General features: G+C 56.0%; 2 protein-coding genes across 6 annotated transcripts in view; one reads left to right on the top strand and one right to left on the bottom strand.

Annotated features, from left to right (window-relative positions):
* Positions 1 to 265: 265 nt before the first annotated feature.
* FAM83H (family with sequence similarity 83 member H) lies at positions 266 to 12,214 on the bottom strand. 3 transcript variants are annotated; one of them, XM_077166584.1, is made up of 5 exons: positions 11,471 to 12,214; positions 5,397 to 5,858; positions 4,559 to 4,723; positions 4,369 to 4,493; positions 266 to 4,225 (listed from the first exon to the last, which is right to left on the bottom strand). In XM_077166584.1, exons 1-5 carry the CDS (start codon positions 12,053 to 12,055, stop codon positions 1,414 to 1,416), a joined length of 4,149 nt encoding a protein of 1,382 aa, XP_077022699.1. In that variant the 5' UTR covers positions 12,056 to 12,214; the 3' UTR covers positions 266 to 1,413. The 3 variants fall into 3 exon arrangements, with proteins under 3 accessions (XP_077022699.1, XP_077022700.1, XP_077022701.1); XM_077166585.1 differs by lacking the exon at positions 11,471 to 12,214 and adding an exon at positions 8,513 to 8,598; XM_077166586.1 differs by lacking the exon at positions 11,471 to 12,214 and adding an exon at positions 6,397 to 8,332.
* The window catches only part of IQANK1 (IQ motif and ankyrin repeat containing 1), a 43,280-nt gene continuing 29,277 nt past the window's right edge, over positions 8,724 to 22,726 (top strand). For 2 of the 3 annotated variants that reach the window (XM_077166588.1, XM_077166587.1), the window contains exons 1-3: positions 9,351 to 9,640; positions 10,073 to 10,161; positions 13,562 to 13,645. In XM_077166588.1, coding sequence (XP_077022703.1) covers positions 9,561 to 9,640; positions 10,073 to 10,161; positions 13,562 to 13,645 — 253 coding nt within the window. In that variant the 5' untranslated portion in view covers positions 9,351 to 9,560. Of the gene's footprint in view, positions 8,995 to 9,350; positions 9,641 to 10,072; positions 10,162 to 13,561; positions 13,646 to 22,726 lie in introns of those variants that run through there. The other variant, XM_077166589.1, reaches the window with a different exon arrangement.

The raw sequence follows: 22,726 nt of genomic DNA, 5'->3' as shown, positions 1-22,726 counted from the left end.
TCTCTGTTCCTGCAACCAGGCCACACCTGTCGGACAGCGAGCTCTCAGGAATGCCTCCAGACCAGGCGCTCATGGAAATAAGCTTCTTGTCACAGCCTTTGAGACCCAAACCCCTTCCCCTCACTGGGCCCCCAGTGACCTTTTCCACCCGAACAAACGTCCCTGGTCTCGCCCCCCCCACCACCACCCACTGCAGGCGGTGGCTTTGATGGGACATGGCGGCCCTCCCAACCTCCGGCTGCCTGAGGTCAAAACTGCTCCTTCATTTAGTGACTTTGTTTATTAAATCCTTTTTTTGTGTGTGGGGTGAATAGCAAAATAGATATACAGAAACGCTAATATCACTTTGGAGGTTTTCTATAAGCACTTGAACCAAAATGTGTTGTTCCACATCAATTAAAATTACTCTCTGGAGATTAAAAAGATACAAGAGAAAGGCAAGGGAGGTAGGGCTCAAACAACCTTTGCATTTCTAGGAGAAAGATGAGGCAGGAATATAGGTGGTGTTGGGGTCGCTGGGCGCCCACAGGGCAGAGACCATCCAGTGCAGAGCTCAGAGCCCCATGGGGTCCAGCCCAATGAGGGGCCTACTGTGCCCTCGGACACCACCAGTCTGTCCTCAGCCTTTCCTGGGTAGCAGGTGCCTCTGGCCCCATCTGTGAGGGGACAGGCACTCCACATTCAGGGCGGCAGGGGGCGCTTTATGAGGCCGAGCTGCGCACTGCGCATCCAGATTGGCTTCAATGTGCAGCTGAGCCAGCGCCCGCCCCTTACCCTCCCTGTAAGGACTGCCTCCCAACCATCACCCCAGCTGAGGCATCCTTTGGGTCTGAACCCATGACCCTGCACCCATCCCATTCTCAAACTGCCTGCAGCTGGCCTTTCCTTCCCCAAGCAAGAGGCTAAACCACAGAGAAGGCTGCTAGGAGACAGAGCAGAGAAGCGGCCAGGCACCGGGAGTCCAGTTGGGGAAACAAGTGACAGCAGCTGGAGATGGAAGCGGGAGAGGAGAGGTCCCCAGAGGGAGAGAGTCAGGATGCAGCAAAGCTGGAAGCCTTGAGAGGGAAACCCTGAGAACACAGAAGCCCTGAGAACAGAGGCCCAGAAAGTGAGGCTAGAAACTGAGGCTCAAAGAGCCTGGGGCCCCTAAGGTGAGGGCTGAGCCCACAGAGAGTGGAGGCAAATGGGTGAAGAAGCAGAGAACCCAGAGATCAAGGTGCCAAGAGAAGGGAGTTGGGGAACAGGGACACTGGGCAGTGCACAGCTGCAACCCTGAGGGAGAAGAATCCAGGTGAGCCTCGGGTGGAATGGGCCCAAACTGCCCCTGACTGCAGGCTCAGCCCGCCCTCTCAGGCACAGGGGCCTGGGTCTCCCTACCTGCAGGGCGCTCTGGGTGGCAGGATGTAGGCACCCTCACTTCTTGCCCTTGAACGTACCCAGGATCTTGGGCATGAACTTGCCCACCTTGCTGTCCCTGGGGTCATCCTCGGCCCGGCCCTCTGCTGCCCCGGAGCCACTGGCCTCCCCCTTGTTGCAGAAGACCTCGAAGCGGCTGTAGACGCGCTTCTCCTTGCGCATGCTCTCCATGCGGCGCAGCAGGCGGTCGCGCTCCTCAGTGCTGGCCGGCAGCGTGCGGCTCAGGCGGCCCTGCGTCCCTAGGCTGTCCGAACGGAAGATGGCTGAACACTTGTCCTTATCGGACATGTCTGGGGCCAGGACACCGACAGCTGGTGGGCTGCCGAGCTCAGGACTACTGTGGGCTGTGGCAGGGCCTGGTGCGGGGGCCCCGCGGTGCTTCTGGCCGTGGGCGCTGATCTGCTCGAGAATGGCCTTTGTGTCATCCCGCAGGTTGCTACTGTACAAGGCATTGGCGGTGGCTGAGCCCAAGCGCACCCGCGAGCCCCGCTCCTCTCCTGCAGCGGCCTCAGTGCTGTCGCCCCGGCCCAGCGACGGTCGCTGGGGGCTCTCCGGCTGCCCATTCTCCTGCGGTGCCAGGAAGCCACCCTCATCCTCGGCCCGCCGATCGCCCCTGCTCAGCAGCTGCCTGAGACGCAGGGAGCCCTTGCGCAATGCCTCCATGGCACCGCCCACTGCCTCCTCAGCGGGCCCGCTCTTCGGATCCTCCCCAGAGAAGGTAAGAGTGAGGCTGCCTCTTCGTTCGGGCACAGGAGGCCCTGGGCTGGCCCTGTGCTCGGGCACGGGAGGCCCGGGGCTAGCCCTGCGTTCGGGGTGAGTGGAGGTGGGGCTCCCCTTCTGCTCGGTGAATCCTGGGGTCGGGCTGCCTCTTCGCATGGGAAACCCAGGTGTGGGGCTCTCTTTGTGCTCAGGATAGGCTGAGGTGGGACCCCCTCTGGGCTCAGACTGGAGCGCCAGCTGTGTCCCGGGCCTCTCCGAAGGGGAGCTGTCCCGCCCTTGCGGGGAGACGGTGCGGCCTTGAGCCGAGAGGAAGCGGGAGGGCAGCCGGTCGGCGCCGCTCCGGCCCAGCGTGTCGAGTAGCTGGGTGGCAGTGAGTGTGGCAGCTCCTGGCTGCTGCTCGGCCTCCTGGTGCAGCCGCTGGGCAAAAGAGTTGCGCAGGTCCAGCAAGCAGCTCTCCAGGCTGCGGCGCTCGCCTCCTGTCCCGCCAGGGGCCGTCACCTCCTCGCGCCATGCCTGGGACATGACAGCTTGGCTGTGGTTGGCAAAGGTGACGGCAGCCCCCGCGGCGGCGGGGTCGCGGGCTGGGCCTTTGTACTTCTCCAGAAGCTCTGCCACCTTGGCAGAGGTAGAGGAGCGTACAGTCTCGCCGCCCAGGCCCAGAGTCTCGCTAACTGTCTGCTCCTTGTGCAGCAGCTGCACCTTCTCCGTGGTGGCTGCCCCGGTGCCGGCGGTGCCCTCAGCCTGCGATGCGCTAAAGATAAGTGAGGAGCGCAGCCGCGAGCTGCGCTGGAGCAGCGGGTTTAGGCGCAAGCGAAACGAGTCCTGCTTGGCCAGGCCCGCTTCCTCGGAGCCCTCGCGCTCTGAGCTGTCACCGCCATCGCCACCACCAGACCCGGGCCCAGGGCCCTTAGCTGGGAAGGCCGTGGGACCGCGGTGGGTCAAGGGAAGCAGGTCCCCAGCAGCCACCCTGCCCCCGGGGCCTAGAACGTCATCCTCATAGGCCTCAGCCTCCATGGGTGCCGGCAGGCCCTCCTCACCAGTGTCCTCACCATGGCAGCCACTCAGGTAGGAGGCGAGACGCCAGTGTCGCAGCCCAGCTCGCCCCTCTGGCCCAGCTCGGTGCTCAGGCTCCGCCTCTGGTGCGGTCTCCATGCCAGTCCTGGCCACCGCCTGACAGGGGAAGCGCTGGCCCAGGTTGGGGCGCTGGGGCCCACTGAGCTCCAGACCGTGAGGGCCGAGTCCGAAGGCGGGGTCCGAGCCGTGGCGCACCTCACGTGAGGCGCTAGATGGCACATAGTCCAGCCGCAGGTGCCCATCTGGGCCGAGCTCAGGGAAGCGTGGCCTGCTGCCCAGTGCCAAGTCCTCGGGCTCAGCAAAGCCGGGGCGGCCAGCCCGCAGCTTCTCAAACAGGCCCTGCGGGCGTGTGGGCGCAAGCTGCGGGTCCCACTGGTAATGCTGCTGGTAGAGCTGGTCGCGGTGGAAGTGGCTGGTCTGGAAACGGAAGTCGTCGCCGTGGCTGAGGAACGTCTGTCGCGACACCTGCCGTGCCGCCGCGAAGTTCTCCACGGCCCCTCCACCATCGGCTGCGGCGTAACTTTGCCGCTTGAAGGTGTCCATCTCCATGTGCCGGGTCTGGAAGAAGCCCCGTGGGCCTGCGAGCTCCCCGCCTGGCCCGGCCTCGGCCTCCAGCCGCCGTGACAGCGGTCGCAACCCCCCGTGTGGCTCCAGGGCACCCCCGGGGATCCGGGGCGATTCCTCCCGGCGGAAGGCTGATAGGAAGTGGCGGTCAGGGTCAAGGAACGAGGGGAAGCCCAGGCCCTCTTCCCGGGGTGGTGGGAACAGGAGGTGCGCGCGCTTGGGGAATGAGAAGGGGGTATGAACCCCGGGTACCGGGCCGCCCATGAGGGGCCCTGCACCAGCGTAGGGGGCCAGGGCATAGGTGTCCATGCGGGCCAGCGCCCCGGCGGAGGGCACCAGCGGCTCTGACTGGGCAAAAAGGATGCGGAACTCCTCATCAAAGCTGGAGACCAGTTCACCCTGGAACACGTGGGCCAGGCTGCGATGGATCTTCTCGAAGGACCACATGAAGCTGTGGGCGAACAGGTAGAGAGTCAGGGGCTGGGGCTGAGGTGGGGTGGGGGCACAGCGGATGGCTGGGGCAGCTGTGCGGGTGTCTGTGGCTGTCAGGCCCTGCAGTGACCCGGGCTGGGGCAGGGCTGGGATGCGGCGCACCTGTAGCTCCCGCTCATCACCACGGCGCAGTCCACCAGCAGGAACTTCTCCTTCACATGGCCCTTGAAGGACTTCCCGGTGCGACAGTAGTAGGTGGGGCCTGCCACGGTGCGCACGCGCAGGAACTAGGGGAGGGAGGGCAGTTAGGCCCCCTGCGAGGGTCTCTTCCCCCACCCCACCGGTCACTCACATCGACATGGTGCAGGTTGACGTGACACTTCTCCGCCATGTCCAGGAAGTGCTGCGCATTCATCTCGTCCAGCAGGATATAGACTGGGACACGGCGCCCGGCAGCCTCAAGGAGCTCGCTGAGCAGGTCCACATCCGTGAACATGTCCATCACCACGGCCACCACCTGTGGGGGGCAGGTCAGGGACCCAAGGCACACTGCAGCTGCCCCCACCCCTTCCTTCAGCCATGCCTCCATGGCTCAGGGGGCCTCAGGATTACTCACAGACACAGCTGGCTGCCAGCTGTCCCAGGGGAAGGTAGCCCACCAGGGAGGCAGAGTCGGGCCTTGGCTGGAGGGGCCTCCAAGGGAGCCTGGGCAGTGCTGGGGTTGGTCCATGGAGCCCCTGCATTCCTACCCCCAGGGATGGCTGAGTGCTGACCCCAGGCCCTAGTTCTTGTGGGGATGGGGTTCCTGTCCAAGGCCAGTGGGCAGGGTCCTTAGCATCTAAAGCTGCAACCTCAGTGGCTGGTGGGTAAACTGGGGGCTTCCTTTACTTTTTGCTAACTGCTTAGTGGGGGTAAAGTAGTCCTCAGCTGGGTCAGAGGCCGTTGGGCAAGATCAGAGAATTCCCAGCACTATCAACCCAGCTGAGTGGGGATCCTATCACACCATAACCCGCAGAGCTCCTGAGTTCCTGGGCACTGGCTAACCCCTAGATCTCTGCAGACCCCCACGTACCACTTAGCCTCACCCCCATTGCCACGGTAGTCCTTTTACTTTATCGCCCCTTTGCCCTCATATTCCTACTCATGCTTCAAGGCCCTTTGCCAGGCTGCCCTTCCCCATGGCTGTGTACCTGCTGGGCAGAGCGGATCATCCTGCGAGCCTCATCCTTGATGCTGGGGCTGTCAGGGGGGGGCGGTTGCACCAGGGTGGTGACCTCAGTGCCCTGGAAGCCGAAGGTCAGAGGCCAGCCCAGGTCAAGCTCAGGCACAGCCTGGTCAGAGTTCATGGGCCAGTAGGTGCCAGAAGAGCCATCCATGTCCACGTCCGGGGGGCTGCCGTCAGGGGGCTCACGGGCAGCATGCTGTGGGGGCTGCAGGTGGCGGGTCACATGTTCCAGCTCTTCAGGGCACAGGAAAGCAGGGGCCCCCTCGGATGCCAGGAAGCGGTTGTAGGCCTCAGGCCCGCCCTCGGCCAGTGCATCCACCGCCAGGCGGTAGTACTCTTTGTAATGAGGTGGCAGGTACCCAGGGGCCAGTGGGTTGTCCCCCTGCGAGGAACTCTGGGAGCGACGGGCCATGGCGGGACCGGGGACCTGGGGAGGGGGTAGGGAGATGTTACCAGTGGGATGTTCCCAGTGACCTGGGGTGGGCTTGGAGTTCAGCCCATGCTTGAGACCTGCAACACCAGCTGAGCCAGACTCCCAGAGAGGGCAGCCTCAGCTCCAAGATGCCCGCTGGGTGGAGACGCTGGCCTTGGCTGGCTGGGCCCTGCCTTCACTGGGATCCAGGCCAGATTCATTATTACTATTTTATACTTTTTTTTTCTGATTTTAAGACACATTTTTCTGGCTCCTGGTGTGATACCTACTGGACAAGCTGGCCTTGCCCCCACTACCTGCACCCACCACTGCCTGGGAGACCCAGGCAGGGCCCTTTGCCTCCCTGCACATTATCACCACCAGAAAAGCACCTGTCACAGGATGACATGATTCTGTGCCTGGGACGGGGTGAGTTGAGTATAAAGGATCTACGGTATCTATGACTGCCGTATTCTGGGGAGCACAGCCTTCAGTGACACCCCCGCCCTCCACCTCTGCCATTCCTCCTCCCCATCCTGGGCCTCATACTTACCCTCCAATTGGCTCCCACGGCAGACCCCTGTCCCTCGTCAAACAGTACCCTCCATCACTGCCTGTCTTTGGGCCCACCCCTCCACCCCTCCCTTGCTAATGTCCTCAGTGTTAGGAGCATTGAGCCCAGCCCACACCACTGTCCCATTCTGATAAAACCTCAGGGCCTCTGCAGGTCCTGCAGCCTCCTCGCAGCCTCTCGCCCTCTGCCTGGTTTGGAGTCCTTTCACCTCACCCCTGTCCCCGTATCCTTCCAAGTGTTCAGGGTCACTGTGTTCAGTGCCAGGTCCTGGCCTCCCCCAAACCTCCTGTGCCCCCCAGCGCTGACCTCCATGGGGTCTGGCTACTCCAGGAAGCCCTCAGAGCCAGCTGGGGGCCTTTCTTGGTTCCCGGCACCCATTTGCAAATGACCACGGAGACGCCTGGACAGCAGCCAGGCCCCTGCAGCCCCATCCCCTACCCTGGGCAATGCTGGTGGATAGGAAGTAGGGGAGGGCCGGCTGCATCAGGGTTGGGAGGAGTCACGTGCCTCAGAATGTTGGAGGTCAGGACCCTGCCATATGGGATGACCCAGGAACCTGTCCTGTCTTGTTTCCTTGGGGAAGCTAACTTGGGGTAGGGGGAGGGGTATACTCCTGTGCCATTCTGCTGTTTGACATTCCTTTGTGGGGGCCACTGTCTTATCTCACTGCATCCAGTGACCCCACTGCACTCATTGTGCCAAGCCCCAGAGAGTAAGGCCATCCTGGCGGTACCAGGTCAAATGGAGGCTGACAGGAGGCTGACTGCAGGGTGGGAGGGTGGAGGAGGGGTCACTCCTGCCTGAGTGCAGCAGGATTTAACGCTGTACCTGACGATGGGGAGAGGGGGAGGGGGAGGGGGAGAGGAGAGAGTTGAGGCTAGGGCACCAGACTGGGCTCGCACATTTACCACTACCCTGTGTGACATACCCTGGGCTCAGCGTCTGACCATACAGTGTGGGGGATAGCCTGTCTCCAGGGGAAAGGCTCTGCCCTGTCAGCTTATACTGGGGAGGGACAGCAATGTAAACTGTCCCAGGTATATGAGTGGGGTGAGGGAGGCTTCCTAGTACATGGAGGGCAGGAAGGGAACTGACTCTGGCAAGATGACGCCTGACCTCAAGCAACAATGATCATCCATCCCTGTAACTTTATTTCTTCCCTTGTTCCCCTCCTTGATCCAAATGCCCAGGGCTGGGGACTCTGCCAGCAGCAGTCACTCCTGGGCTTGCAACGGGAACTTCTCTGTGCCCCCTCCCACACAGGTACCTACCAAGGGCCTGCCCCAAGGCAGGGAGGGTCCCTGATCCCACCCCTGCAGTGACTCAGCAGGAAACCTGACCTCTGACCTCTTACGTGCATTCCAGACAAAACCTCCAGGCACTCCTGGCTCCAGGGGGGGGTCTCCCCTCACCCTCCAAGGACCATGCCTTTCCTCCCACACGGACAGGGAGTGGGGTTAAGGGACTTGAAGGAGGAGCCCGTGGGAAGGGCCTGGGGCTAAGGTGCAATGCCTTGCGGCCCTGCCCCAGCAGAGAAAGCCGCTGGGCGCCGAGGGGATCACCGTGGCAAGGCCAGGAAGGCATTAGGACCCGGGGAGTGGACAAAGGAGTGGGGGTCGGTAAATGGGGCGCTCCCGGGAAGGCCGGGGAGCTGTAGTTTACGGGGCGCTCACGACAGGGCTGAGGGGGTTAGCGGGCTCCAAGAAGTTAGAGGCGGGCAGAGAGGCTTCTCACTCGCCCGGGGTTCCACGCCAAGGCCCGGACCGCGCTTGGTCCCCCCTGGAACCTCGCGGCAGTGGGCAGGAGTCCCCAGGGAAGGGTCCAGGCGGCGCCCAGGCCTCGCCACCCGCTCCAGCTAGGCCGCTAGGGAACGAGCCAACCATAAGGCCCTTTCTCCCTCGGCGACTCCCGGGCGGGCGTCGTGCCCCCGCCCCGCATGCGGCGCCCCCTCGAGCCCTGGGCCTCGCCAGCGTCCCTCTCCCCACCGCAACCGACTTGGCCCGGCACCCGTACCTCCCATCGCGCGCGCCAGCTCTGGCCCAGGTGCGGGCGGGAGGGTGCCCAGGTGGGGCCGGGCCGGGGGAGGGGGCCCTACCTGGGCAGGTGCGCGGGGTCTCGCGACACGGGCAGAGGAGCCGACCGCCGCCCAGCGGCCCTCGCGGTCCGGTCGGGCCGGCAGCCACTCCCTGGCGCGCGCCCCGCCCCGCCCGCCGCTCCTGCCTCCTGCCTGCCCGGGCAGCACCTGGGGGCGGGGCGGCCCCACCCGCGCCGCGCCCGCATTCCGCCCGCCCGCGCCCCCCGGGTTCCCCGGCCCGGGACAGCGCCCCGGAGAGGCCCCGGAGAGGCCTGGCCCCGCGACCCCGAGCGCGGCCCCGGGATCGGTCCCCAGGACCCCGAACCCTGGGCGCCCATCCTGTGGCGGGAACCTCGGAGGCCCCTATGGCTGACCCCTGACCCTCGCCCCGGAAGTCGGTGTGAGTCGGAAGTTCCTGCTCCGTCGCTAGGAAACCGGCCAGCCGGGCCACGGGGGCGGGGCTTCAGGGCTCGGCGGCGACTTGGGGGCGGCAGGTGAGGCAGGTGAGGCTGTAGCGGCCCCGCCGAGCCCGGGATGGGGCCAGGCCCCGGGTCCCCCACGCGCACGGGGGATCGGTCCGCACGCACAGCGACTCCATTGTACAGACCGCCTCTCACGCGCCGACCTCGCCTGGACAGGGGACCTCCTAGGATTCTGGCGCGCGCACCGCCACCCACACGTATAGGCAGCCCCACAAGCACACAGGGGTCGCAAGGACAAACCTCCCGCATGGATCAGCGGACCCGGCACACACGAATCCCTGCACACTGACACGCCCCTGCCCGCTGCACACACCGAGCCCCCCCGCCACACACCGACCCCAGCTGGCACAGGAAGCCTTCGCTGCCCCATTCCTCAATACCCCCCAAGCACCTCAGACCCTCCCAGAGGGCATCCTGCCCTCCTTAGCCCCTGCCCTGACTGAACTATCTGTCCAAGCACAACTTACCTTCTTTCTGTCAGTCTGGAGACACCTCCTTTCTCCTCACTTCAGTGACCCTATTCTCTCTGCTTTCAGGGCCATCTTCAGTTTCCTTAGTTCCTCAAACCCTGGGTGGCACTCACCCACATGCTGAGTGCCCGGGCATGGAGTCACAGTGCCCAGGCAATTGTGGCCCAGGAGAGGCCTCCCAGGCGAATAAATGTTAGGTTAGCTGGGGGAACTTGGGGAGCCCTGACAACAGCACATGTCAGAGCCAGGGCAAGAGACGGCCGGGGGTGTGAGCAGTGCTTTTGGGTGGACTGGGTTCCAGGCATCTCTATCCCGAGGAAGGAGGAGAGGTACAGGGGTATCAGCTCTGACTTGTGCATGACAATCAGCTTGTCCAGCTGGGAGTCCAGTGGTTCAGAGCAGAGAGTTGGTGTCAGGACCCAGGTCCTGGGACCAACAGGATGGGGGAGGCAGCAGTGGGGCCATGCCCAGGATGAGGGGGCAGTCAGTTGGGCTGTGGCCAGGTGGTCTTGGCTAGCATTCCTAGGCCAAAGTCCACCCTGTAGACCCCACATCATGCGCAATGCTACCCAGGGGCCCATCCTCTGGCCACTCTGAGCTCACCCTCCATGGACCTTTCCACTGCCCAGGAAGATGAGCAGTAAGAAGGGGAGCCCCAAAGCCACAGCAGGGAAGTTGCAGAAGCCACTCCCAGAGGCCAGGCTGAGAACCACTGCTGGTAAGTACACCCTCTGGCTCCCAGGGTATCCCCATTGAAACCCTGACCAGGCCAGCTCCTCTGAGAAGACCCTTTACTCTGAGAGTGGCCCTCAGGGGATCTCTAAGTTGGGCTTGGGTGTGATAGACCAAAGGTTTAGACATCAATTCCAAACTCTAACCCTGAGTTTTGTACCCCTAGTGGCAGGGGTAGGGGCCAGGGGCCAGTGCAAAGGAGCACAGCTCTAGAACACATGGTGATGGGAACAGGGTAGAAATAGGTGACAGGGGCTGGTATGGCCTGAGTGTGTGTGGCCTCAAAGAGTGCAGGGCTTGAATTTATGTCGGACGTTCTCAGCTAAGTGTGTGGTCCACTCTGACCCTCTGCTCCACCCGAGTCATCCCGTTCTTTTCCCCACCTGCCACTTCTCTCTCAAACCATCCTCTCCATTAACACTTCCAGACTGAACCATGACATTTGGCCCTGGGGTGTCAGCCCTGCTGTGGGTCAGGAAGGAGACCTTCTCCCATGCCCATCATCCCCTAGCTGGCACTCCTCTTGTCCCCCCCCACCCCCACCCCACACCAGTTATCACTTCCGTTCTTGGAAACACATTTACATTATGACACTTTTCTTCATTGTCTGCTAAGCTGTCACTGCCCTCCAGACCTGGGCTCCTCCAGCACTCAGGCCTGTACTGGAGCCCACCTCACCCTGTGTTCCCTTGGACACAGCCCCTCTGCTTGCCATTGGGCCTGGCCCAAGGCCTCGGACTCCAGGGGGCATTCCAGTCCACAGGGCTGGCAGGGTGCTGGGAACTGTGCTCTTTCTTCCCTCCCAGGCTAGGTTAGACTCTAGTTCCCCCAAAATAGCCCCAGCTGCGTCTAAGGCTGCAGCCCTCCTGGAATGAGGATAATGGGCACCAGCACAGCGTACTGCTGGGCACACGCACCCCAATAAATGGGCAAGCAGACCAGGAAGCTAGCCTGAAAGCTGTCCACCTTGCCCAACCCCTCACCCCTTGCCCTACCCTGGACGGCTCCTGCAGCTGCCCAGGACGCCCATCCACGGCAGGGATTTGGTACCCTCCATGCTCCAAGCCTCATACTGCCCTGAACAAGTTTGCTGCTGCGCAGTTTTTGTGATAACCCTTGTAGCAGGCACCAGCCACTTTTGCAGGTGTGAAAATGAGCCCGCAGACAATCTTGCGGTCAGCCTGGCCACAGCATGCAGTCCGCAGGGTGCTCGTGTGACCACTGTAGCCCCATAGACTGTGGAGCCCCTCTTCCCTGCCCATGCCCCCACCCCTACCCATGCCCCCCAGCCTTACCTGGCTATGGGTTTGCAGCACCTCAAGGCCCCCACTCCCGAGCTGCTCCAGGGCCATGACCAGCTCCAGTCCCTCCACACGTACCCAGGCCTGTTCCTCTTGCAGCTGCTTTAGCCACAGCTGCTCCTCCTGCCACAGCTGCTCCCGCCACAGCTGCTCCTCCTGCCACATCTGCATCTGCAGCTGGACCTGCCGCCGGCGGTCCTCCAGCAACAGCTGTTCCTGGGCTAGGCACAGCTGGACCTCATGGAGCCTGAGTAGTTCAGGGCCCAGGCCCAGCATGGGGGTCCCGCAGCCCTCCATGTCCACAGTGGGGACTAATGCCAGCTCGGACCCCGGAGTGGTGGGTTCCTCTGGCCCTGTGGCTGCCTGTGGCCGCTCTGGACTGGCTGCCCTGGGGTGTCCCAGGGGAGCCGGCGGGGTGCTGGTCACGTGCCTCGCGGGTCCCACCCCCGCCTGGTCCCCAGGGCCACCTGCAGTGGGGGGCGGGGGCTTTGCCTCAGGGCCCTGCTTCCCAGCTCCCCGCTGGGCCCTGCCCGCCCTCCTGGCCCTGGGTTTGCGAGGTCGACCACGTTTCCCAGACATGGCCCTAGATCCAGCCCCTCTCAGCAGGCGCCTGCTCCCGGGGGGCCCTGGCCCATCGGACTGTCCGTGTGCTCAGGCCCTGCTTCTGCCAGGGTGCCCGCGCCCGCCCCTCGCCTGTGCCTACAGCGCCTGCTCCAGGCTCTGCTCTGCCTCTGGGCCCTCACGGGGCCCCACTCCGCAGGGCCGGGCCACGCCGGGAGTTTATAGGGCCCCAGTGGCGCGGTCGCTAGCCCGCCGCGGAGGCTGACTAACGTGCTGACACAGGGAGGCGCGACTTTCTGGCCGGGGCCTTGTTGGCCAGCCTGGGAGGGAGACCGAGAGAAACTGGAGGCGGCAGCTCCCCGCAGCCAGGCTGAGACCCATGGTGTGCTTAGGGACTTGTCTGTTCCTGTCTGGGGCGGGCACCCGAGCCTCCCCCACTCCCCACCCACCCCCGCCCGGTCCCTGGTCGCGGGAAACTCAAATCCCCAGTTCCAGGGCCCAGGATGCGCATCGCCAGCCACGCGCTGCCCATCGGAACCCAGCCCTGTCTGGCCTCAGGAGACCCCAGCCTCCCCAAACACCCTAAATCTACCTCGACTGAGGCTTTCCCACCCAAATCCTGCAGATCTAGACCCAGCCCACGTTTTCAGAGGCGCCCAGCCCAGGGGTCTCCTGCTGGAGCCAGGGTGGGGCTCAGCCAGCCAGGGAGAGGAGCTCTGTGGACTTTACAGGACAGAAAGGACAAGATCAGCCTGCCCTGCCCCCACCCCCCACCCTCGGACTTGCAGAGGCTCTGGGTGCCACCTTGGTTACGGGGCACTGGGCATGGAGTCAGGCCCCCCTGCCAGCTGCTGGAACAAGTGCCAGAGGAGCCCTGGCCAGCTGCCTCTGGGTCCCCAGGGATTGACCTGGGGCCGGCGGTGGGGGTGGGGGTACAACAGGGCCTGCCTGAGAAGCTGGCGTTGGCTGGACTTCCTGCTGGGGGGCTCTTGGGGCGTCCTCCCCAGCGTTTCCCCAGCCCCGGGCCGCTGACTCACCCATGCCCAGGGCCCAGACCCTGTTGGACTGGTTCACCCAGCCCAGCCCTTCCCAGCACCCATCTTCTCCACCCCACCCTTCTGCTTGGCCCTTGGCCCCACAGGCTGGAAGAGGAGAGCAGGGAGCACTGGGGTGAACAACCAGAGAGGGAAAGGACGGGAGCCGGGGGCTAGGAGGGGCCCTTGGAATAGCAGGGGCTTGGGAACAGCCCTTGGAAAGCCAAGCGCAGTGCCGTTTTTGCTCGCGGGCACTCACCCCGCACCCCGCCCCGCAACACCCGCGGGCTGGGAGCTGGTGTCTGCGGCTGTGGGACGCCGCCCGGCAGCTCGTTAAGTCCTCGCGTGTGGTTGCCTCATGAGGCCGAGGGTGGGGGCGCTCGTTAACAGCCAGGACTCAGCAGTCCTTCTGGGGCCCCATAAACCTGCCCGAAGTTGATGGGGGTGGGGGGTGCACACCCTAACTGCCCTGACTGAGCCCCCTCCCCAGGGAAGCCTGGCGCGGAGCTCCAGCCCCACAGGAAGCCCGGAGAGCCGCCGAGGAAGCCCCGCGTGTACCGGCGCGCCCCCCCAGGTGAGCGCGCGCCTCCAAGGGCTCAGCCTCGGCGCCCCGCAGAAGCTGCGCGCACGGCTCGGGTCCAGGCGGGTCTGCGTGTGCGCGTGTGAGGGAGCGCGCGTCCCCGCCGAGGGGGAGGGTCCCTCCCGCAGGGGCCGGGGGTGGAGGGCCCACCTTCCCGGACAGTGTGGTGAGGGCGTTCGCCCTCTTGCCACCCAGGCTCCTCCCGGGAGCCTCCACCCAATGGTCCCGGTTCGGCGGGTGGGCGCCGCCTTGTGGCAGGAGAGGGCGCCAATGCCGGGACGAGGCCCAGGTGGGGGGCGGGGACAGGGGCGGGCCTTCCATCCTGGGGGTTTCCTCCCCACTCCTGGCTCCTCGGCTCGGCCGTAGAAGCCGCTGGGGCCTCCTGGGAGGTTCTGCGGTGTCTGCAGCTCCCCATGACCCCGGGTGTGCACTAGCTCCAGCCTCCACGAGTGCCCAGGCCGTTCCAGGAGCGGAGGCGTCCAATGTGGAGTAGGTGCAGCTATGAGTAGGTCTCTGTGCCCCTCCTCCCCCAGGGGTTTGCGGGCAGTGGGGGTCCCACACAGCACCCTCGTCCACCATGCAGGTGCTGCACCTGGCCTGCTGGTCTGAGCAGCACCCACAGCCTCCCCTTGTTGCAGAGGCCCTGACTGCTCACCACCCCACCCAACACTGCTCTGCTTCTGGTTTCGCAGTAGGTGGGTTGGAGCAGCAGTTCTAGAGGTGGTATGCTTGGCCTTTAAGTGCTGGGCCACCCTCTTGGAAGGGTATCAGCTGCACCGTTAACCTTCTGTCTTAGGGTATCCTGGCGTGGGATCCATGGCCCCCTAAACACTTCACCAGGGCTTGTCTCCCCCGCAGGCGCCAGGGCCAGTGTGATGTCAAAATGGCCAGGGTCCCGGCCTGAGTTTCCTGGGCTGTTGTAAGTTACTCCAAAGCTTAGCAGCTTAAAGCAACACACATTTATTATCTTACAGCTCTGCAAGTAACGAGTCCAGCACGGTTTGCTGGGCTGCACTCAAGGTGTCAGCAAGTCTGTGTTCTTTGCTGGAGGCTGGAGGGCGGTCTGTTTCTAGCGGTCACCTGCATTCTTTGGCTTGTGGCTCCTCCCTCCATCTTCAAAGCAAGCGATGACCTGTTTGTACAGTCACAGTCCTCCCTGACCCTCCTTTCCCACCTTCTGTGGACCCTGTGGCTGCATGAGGCCTGTGCGGACAGTCCAGGGTTACCTTCACTCCTCTTTGCTAGTGACCTAGCACCATCACGGGCTCCAGGGAGCAGGATGTGGGCATCTTTGGGGTGCTGTTGTGACAAGTACTATACTTTGGATGGGCTTAGAATGAGCACTTGCCATCTTGCAGTTCTGAGATAAGAAGCCCCAAATCAAGATGTCGGCCAGGCCCGGCTCTCTCCTGGGATGGGTTGTGTGCTGCTGATGGTCAACCCTATCATGTGGCTTCTTCTCACTGACTGCACCCCACCTTCCCCTCTTCATGGGGCCTCCCACCACACAGGCTAAGGCCACCCTACTTCACCTCAACCTCATCCAAAATAGGGCCTTCAAGAAGCCTGTTCACAAACAAGCATCTGCAGGGCCCTGTCTATCCCTGGGCTTACACTCATGGGAATGCAGGTGAACACTTGAGCCTTTTTCTTTTGTGGGGGACACGAATCGATCCCCAACAAGGGCCATTATGCTACCAGCCGCAGACCCTGTGAATGCGATTATGACAGAAAGCCAGAGAGTAGCTCCAGCTCCGAAGGAGGTCCGTGGAGATGCACCGCCCTCTGCCATGTGAAGGTGGTCCCACCGCTTGTGGTCCTTCTGATGGTGGGTGTAGAGAAGAAAGCATTCGCCAAATCAGAGGCCCAGCAGAGGTTGTGCGTCTCTGCTCCGACAAGAGCTCTGACTGGCTCTACCACCCATTTACATATTTTGTGGTCCATCATGTTCTGCCGTAATTTAGAGTCTGCAGAAGGCAGACAGGTGAAGTGAATGGACGTTTGGGGGACCATCTCTCCTCCTTGATGGTGGAATGAATCTTCAGTCCCCCTGGGAAAGCATTCTTTCCGCCTGGCTCACTCTTGTGATGAGAGTGGGGCAGTTTCCTGGGCTCCTGCTTGGCCACTCCCCACTGGCCAGGGAGCCAAGTGAGCATCCTATTGGCAGCCACATGTATCCTAGTACATGGGCAGGTCCACAGACCCCCTGGTCCCACTCAAAACAGAGTTCCTGGATGTCCTCGCAAGGCTTCTGGGACCAGGGTCAGCTTAGTTTACCTGGCATCCTCAGAAGGCCCGCATGCCCTTTTCCCCACACACCTCCCTCTCGCACATGGCCACAGCCCCCTTCATGGGGGGCCTGGGGGAATACTGGGTGTATGAGCTCTGGAAACTGGCTGAGAGGCTTTGGTGGCATATGTCTGATTGCCAGTTGCCAAAGCATGATATTTTATCATTATGCAAATTGAGCTGCACCTGGATGGCATCCCATAGACCTTACCCTGGGAAACACCTATGTCTCGGTCATCAGAGCAGGTTCCTCTAGGCCCAGGCTTCCTGATGGCCACCCAGTGCGCCCCTTGACCTCTCCTGGACATTCACTGCCCCCCGACAGGAGGGAACTCGGCTGCATGGCCCTCCCTGCAACCTCCAATTGCTTTCTGGTCCTGCACATTTGCTATTTCTAGTCACCTCTAGTACATGATGTACTTTTTTCCCTTATATGCCTAACTTATTTCAGTGAACATAAAGTTTTCAAAGCTCTTCCCTGTCTCAGAACTTCATTTCTTCTTATGGCTGAATAATATTCCACTGGGTGTATGTATCACGTTTTGTTTATCCATTCATCAGCTGATGGGTATTTGGGTTGGTCTCAGTTTTTGCCTGCTGGAAACACTGGTGCACAAGTATCTTTTGAGACACTGTTTTCAGTCTCTTTGGATACATATACCTAGAATGGGAGTGCAGGTCATGTGGAAATTCTATATTTAACTTTTGAGGAGCCACCAAACTTTTCCACCGCAGCTGTACCATTTTACATTTTCACCAACAGTGCACCAGAGTTCCAATTTCTACCCATCCTTCCTTTGGAATTTTTATGAATGCAATCATTATCTGCAAATAAAGACAACCTTGTTTCCTTTTCATTGTGTCTTTTTATTTTTTCTTGCCTATTGGCTAGGACCTATAACATCTTGTAGAAAAGCACTGGCATCTCATTCCCAATCTAAAAGATAACACTTTCAACTTTTCACCATTAAGTTTGCTAAGAATTTTGCAGATTAATCTTTTATCAGATTAAGGAGGTTCCCTAAGAGTGGTTTTTTTTTAATCAAGTTTTTTTCTATTTTGAATAAGGTGAACCTATGATTTTCTTATTTAATTGTTAATGTGGTAAAAGGCTCTATAGATCAGACCAGAGAGAGTTTGCTTTGAGAATAACCCCCCTCCATAGTCTCAATGCTCGACACGACAGTCCTGGCCAGCTCACACTTTTTGCCATGGTGCCAGGGTCCCTGTGCTGTCTTCTTTTTCATTCCAGGCCTGAGGTTTCTGGGGAAGCTGTCCCTTGAGCCCTGCTCGTCTTAGTGGCAGAGGAGCTGCTTTATTTACAGTTCACCCTTACTACTGGGATAGCCCTTTGGGATTCCACCCAAAAGCTTTAAAGCATGTTCTGAATGATCATTTCTGCCCCCTTAGCCCTGCAGCCTAGCAAAGGCCTGCTCTGCTAGCCTTGCAATGGAGACTGTGCCTTCAGAACTGGCAGTCAGTTCCTGGTGCTGGCACCCACAATTCTTCACCTCCTTAGCATCTTTCCAGCCCTTTCAGGCACAGTTCTGGGGATTGGGTCGTGCCCCCAACAAAAGTCATGTTCAGGTCCCAGCCTCCAGCCCCGTGTATGGAAACCCATTCGTAGGCAGGACCTTGGAAGATGTTATAAGTTAGGGTGTCCAAACCAAATGAAGGCGCACCTTAATCCATGTGGCTGAGGTCCTTATAAGCCAAGGAAATTGGACATGGAAGGAGAAGTCACCGGGAGAGCCAGAAACTGGAAGTCAATGGAACCTAGAAGAGAAGAGAGAAGATACAGCATGTGCATTGCCATGTGACAACAGGGGGTTGCAGGCAGCCAGCCCCCAGAGGCCACAGTCTTCGCAGAGAAAGTACCGCCTTGCTGACGCCTCGATTTTGGACTTCTCTTAGCTTCAAAACTGTGAGCCAATGAATTCCTGTTGTTTAAGCCAACCCATTATGGTATTTGCTTTAGCAGCTAGGAAACTAAAACATACATTTTTTTAGTCAGTTTCCTGCTTTAGGAACAAGATGCCTGTGTACAATCTTTGGTTTGTTCTACTTTAGTTTTTTGTTGTTGCTGTTTTATTTTACTTTGTTTACTGGTACTAATGACATAAGAGTAATTTTTAACTTAACAACAAAATTTTCAAATATGAACGATTTCAAACTTTTCAGATTAGTTTTCAGCCATAATCCTAAAACATAGGATATCATAAAGCATATATTTTTAAAAACTTTTTATTTTAGTATATATATTACTAAAATAAAAAGTTTTTAAAAATATATGTTTTTAAAATATATATATATATATATATATATATTTATATATATACTAGTATATATATTGTGCTGGTTTGAAAGAAAGTATGCCCCCTAAGAAAAGCCATGTTTTAATATAAGTCCCATTTCATAAAGGTAGAATAATCCCTATTCAGTACTGTATGTTTGAAACTGTAATGAGATCATTTAGGAGTGTTTACATTTGCGATGTTGTGCTACCATCACCACCATCTATTACCAAAATTTTCCATCACCCCAAACAAATTCTGTACCAGTATTTCCCCAATTCCTACCCACTCCCAGCCCCTGTTAACCTGTATGGTAGTTTTTTACTCTATGAATTTACTTATTCTAATTATTTCGTATCAGTGAGATCATACAATATTTGCCCTTCGGTGTCTGGCTTGTACGCAATATCCTCAGGGTTCATCCATGCTGTCACACGTGTCAGGACTTCGTTCCTTTTCATGGCTACTATGCCATCACATGGATAAATTCCATTGAATGTGCACACCACGTTTTGTTATCTGTTCATCTGTTGATGGACAGTTGGATTACTTTCACCTTCTGGCTATTGTGAATAACGCAGTGATGAAAACTGGTGGACAGCTATCCATCCGAGTCCCTGCTTTCAGTTCTTTGGGTATATACTAGCAGTAGAGTTGCCAAGTCATATGTTATTTCTATATTTAACTTTTGGAGGAAACACCTGTTTTCCACAGCAGCTGCACAATTTTACACTCCACCAGTAGTGTATGAGGGCTCCTGTTTCTCCACATCCTCACGAACACTTGTCATGTTCAGGTTTTTGCTTTTTTTTTTTTTTTTTTTTTTTTTTTAATAATAGCCATCCTTGTTGCTGTGAAGTGGTATCCCTTTGTAGTTGTAATTCTTATTTCTCTAATGGCTAACGCTGTTGCACATTTTCATATATTTAGAGGCCATTTGAATACCTTCTTTGATTCAAAACCTTGGCCAGTTTTAAATTGGGTTGTTTGACTTTTTGTGGTTGAATTGTAGTTTTTCATAAAGTCTGTATATTATCCTTTACTAGATATATGGTTTCTGAATATTTTTTTTCTTTTCTTAGGTTATCTTTTTACTTTCTTGATAATGTTCTTTGAGGCACAAAGGTTTTAATTTCGATGGAGTCCATTTTATTTTTATCTAACTTTACTTTCATTTGTTGCTTGTGTTTTTAGTGTAAAATCTAAAAATCCATTGTCTAGTACAGGGTCCTAAAGATATTTTCCTATGTTTGTTTTTTTTAAACATTTTTAAATTGTGAAATATGATATATATATATATATACATATATATATATACACACACACAAAGAAAAGAAAAAAAAAGCAATAATTTTCAAAGTACCCTTCAACGAGTACTTACAGATTTCAGAGTTTGTTATGGGTTACCATTCCAGCATTTCAGATTTTTCCTTCTAGAAAGGAAAAATTTTTGGAGGCTAAAAGAAATATCAATATAGTGATTCAGCAGTCATCCTCCTTTGTTAAATCCTTTTACTCTGTTAAAACTCTTCTTTCTTCTTTGATCCTTCTCCCAATCTATAGGGATCTTTAGTCAATGTCCATTCTGACTTTTTTGTATTAAGAAGGGGTGTCAACACAGTTTGAACTAATTTGTTACAGCAGCCCTTAATAGACTGGTACACTCAGTAAAAAGGAGTTATATTTCTAAAAAGATAGAAAGAACAATATTAGAGGACAATTGGCAGTGTCTGCTAGAGGGAGTGAGAGAGGATAGGAAATTGACGTCTCCATTGCAGTGGCGGAGCTGGTGGGGGCGCAGCTCCTCTCAGAGGGGAAGGGCGTGAAAATGCCCATCACACGTGGTCGGTAGCTTCCCCAATATCTGCTTTTCCCCTTCCTTTCTAAGAGGGATCTCAGTTTGTTCTAAGGCATACCTGCTTGGCCAAAAAGTTTGATCTTCCAGTTTCCCTTGGGACCCTGAGAGATGAGCAGAAGTTTTCTGGAGATTTCTGGACAGCTTTTGGTTTCCAGGGGTGAATTCCCTGCCCCTTCTTGCTTCCCTGCTCTTCCTGTTCCTGCTGGACGCTCAAGAGTGAGGCTGCAGGGGCAGCAGCCATCGGTCAAGCATGAGGGGGAGACAACGAACAGGAGTCTCTCATCTGTGGACGGCCTAACCCTAGGCTTCTTTCTGCCCGAGAAAATGGACTCCTTACTTATTTAGTCCTCTTCATCATGGCAGTGCTGGGTCTCCCGGGCCTGCCCACCTGCTCTCTGCCCTTGTATCCAAAAGGTAACATGCAGATCCGCATGCTCTGCCCAGGTACACACAGGCCACGCCTTACCTTTCTTCCAGTGGGTAGGCGGCCTGGGGAGGAAGGAGACCACAGGAAGCTGCAGAGAAAAGCACACCTCCCACACTAACCAACCTAACCCTTTATTTTCAAATGCGAAATACCATTCAAGGGCTCAAAAGACATTTGGGGAAAACAAACATCACAAAAGCAAAGGACCAAAATGGATAAACTCAATACTTCATTAAGCTATTAACAGATAATTTAGGGAAGAGAAGAAGAAAATGTTTTCACTCTAGTTTGTAACTTCAGGAGGATTTGAATAGATCACTGTGAAAATGGAGCAGTCAGAAAAAAGAATAGAGCTTGCAAATTAGAAATATGGTTACATTTAAGAATTTCAAGAAATGGGTTGAAAAACAAAATGGACATGGCTGATGGCAAAATTAGTAATCTGGATGACAGAATTAAAGAAATCTTCCAGAATGTAGACTGTATAGACAAAACTGGAAAATAAAATTTAAAAATTGAGACAGAATAAATCCAGGAGGCCTGATCTCTGTATAAAATGGGAATTTCATAAGAACAGAAGACAGAGAATGGAGGGAAGGAAATAATAAAAGAAATGCAAGTGCAACAATTCACTGTGCTTCAGAAGAGACATGAGTCTTCAGGTTAAATAGACTCACGTGGTACCCATTAAGTCACATACTGACAAACTCCAGGGAAAAATTTTAACACTTTCAAAATAAAGAGTCTATCTACCAAAAAAAAAAAAAAAAGAAGAGGTGTCAACAGAAAAGGTTAGGGGAATGTAATTAAGTTGATAATCTTGGAGATGCTGGTCCCTCTATTTCAGAATTTATCTGGCCTAGGAAACCTCTGGAAGCTATAGGTTCCAGGAAAGTAAACTTAGTGCATGAGACTTTTATAGTCTTAGTTCGAGCCCTAGTTTCCCTATGTTTTTTTGTAAGAGTTTTATAGTTTATCTCGTTAGGTCATTGATCCGATTTGAATTAACTGCTGTATAAGGTGAGAAGTGAGGGGCCACATTCATTCTTTCACGTGTGGATTTCCAGTGTCCCAGCACTATCTGTTGAAGACACTATTTTTTCCTCATTGAATGGACTTGTCAAATATCAACTGGTCATAGCTGTGTGGATTTATCTCTGGACTGTCTTTTGTATTCCATTGGTCTATATGTCTGTCCTTATGCCAGTACCACACTGTTTTCTTTCCTGTAGCTTTGTAGGGCATTTCAAAATCAGGAAGTGTGAATCCTCCAACTTCATTCTTTTTTTTTTCAAGATTGTTTTGGGCTCCTTGCATTTCTATATGAATTTGAGGGTTGCCTTTTCCGTTTCTGCAAAAAAATCCTGCTGGGATTTAGATAGGGATTGCATTGAATTTGTAGATTGCTATTTGACAATATTACATCCTGCCAATATTAAGTCTTCCAATCCATGAACATGAATTATTTCTATTTATTGAGGTCTTCTCTAATTTTTTATCAATATTCATAGTTTTCAGTGTACAAGTCCTTCACCTCCTTGATTAAATTTATTTCTAGGTATATTATTTTTTAAAATCCTGTTGTAAATGGAATTGTTTTCATGATTTCCTTTTTGGACTGTTCACTACTAGTGTATACCCAACTGACTAATGTGTGTTTATTATTATATCCTGCAAACTCTCTGGATTTATTAGTTCTAGCTGCTTTCTTCTGGAATCTGTGTTTTTTCCTATATATAGGATCATGTCATCTGCCAATAGGGGTAATCTGACTTCTTTCTTTCCTATTTGGATGCTTTGCCTGGTTTTCCTGGCTAGAACTTCCAGTACAATGTTGATTGTCATCGGTGACAGAGGGCGTCCTTGTCTTGTTCCTGATCTTAGGGGGAAAGCTTTCAGTCTTTCACCATTGAGTATGAGTTTGCTATGTTTTTTTTTTTTTTTTTTTTTTTTTATCAATACCCTTTATCATGTTGAGAAAGTTCCCATCTATTCTTGGTTTTCTGAGTGTTTTTTTTTATCATGAAAGCATGTTGGACTTTGTCAGATGCCTGTTCTGTGTCAATTGAAATGATCACATGTTTTTCTCCTTAATTCCGTTATTACACTAATTGATTTTTTTTAATGTTCAGTTATATCCTTGTGCTCCTGGAATAAATCCAATTTGGGCATGGTATAGAATCCTTTTAATATATAGTTGGATTCAG

This window comes from Tamandua tetradactyla, chromosome 6, assembly GCF_023851605.1.
Source record: "Tamandua tetradactyla isolate mTamTet1 chromosome 6, mTamTet1.pri, whole genome shotgun sequence".
Classification (NCBI taxonomy): domain Eukaryota; kingdom Metazoa; phylum Chordata; class Mammalia; order Pilosa; family Myrmecophagidae; genus Tamandua; species Tamandua tetradactyla.
The sequence above is the reverse complement of the archived record's forward strand: the minus strand, read 5'-3'. Positions and strand labels throughout refer to the sequence as shown.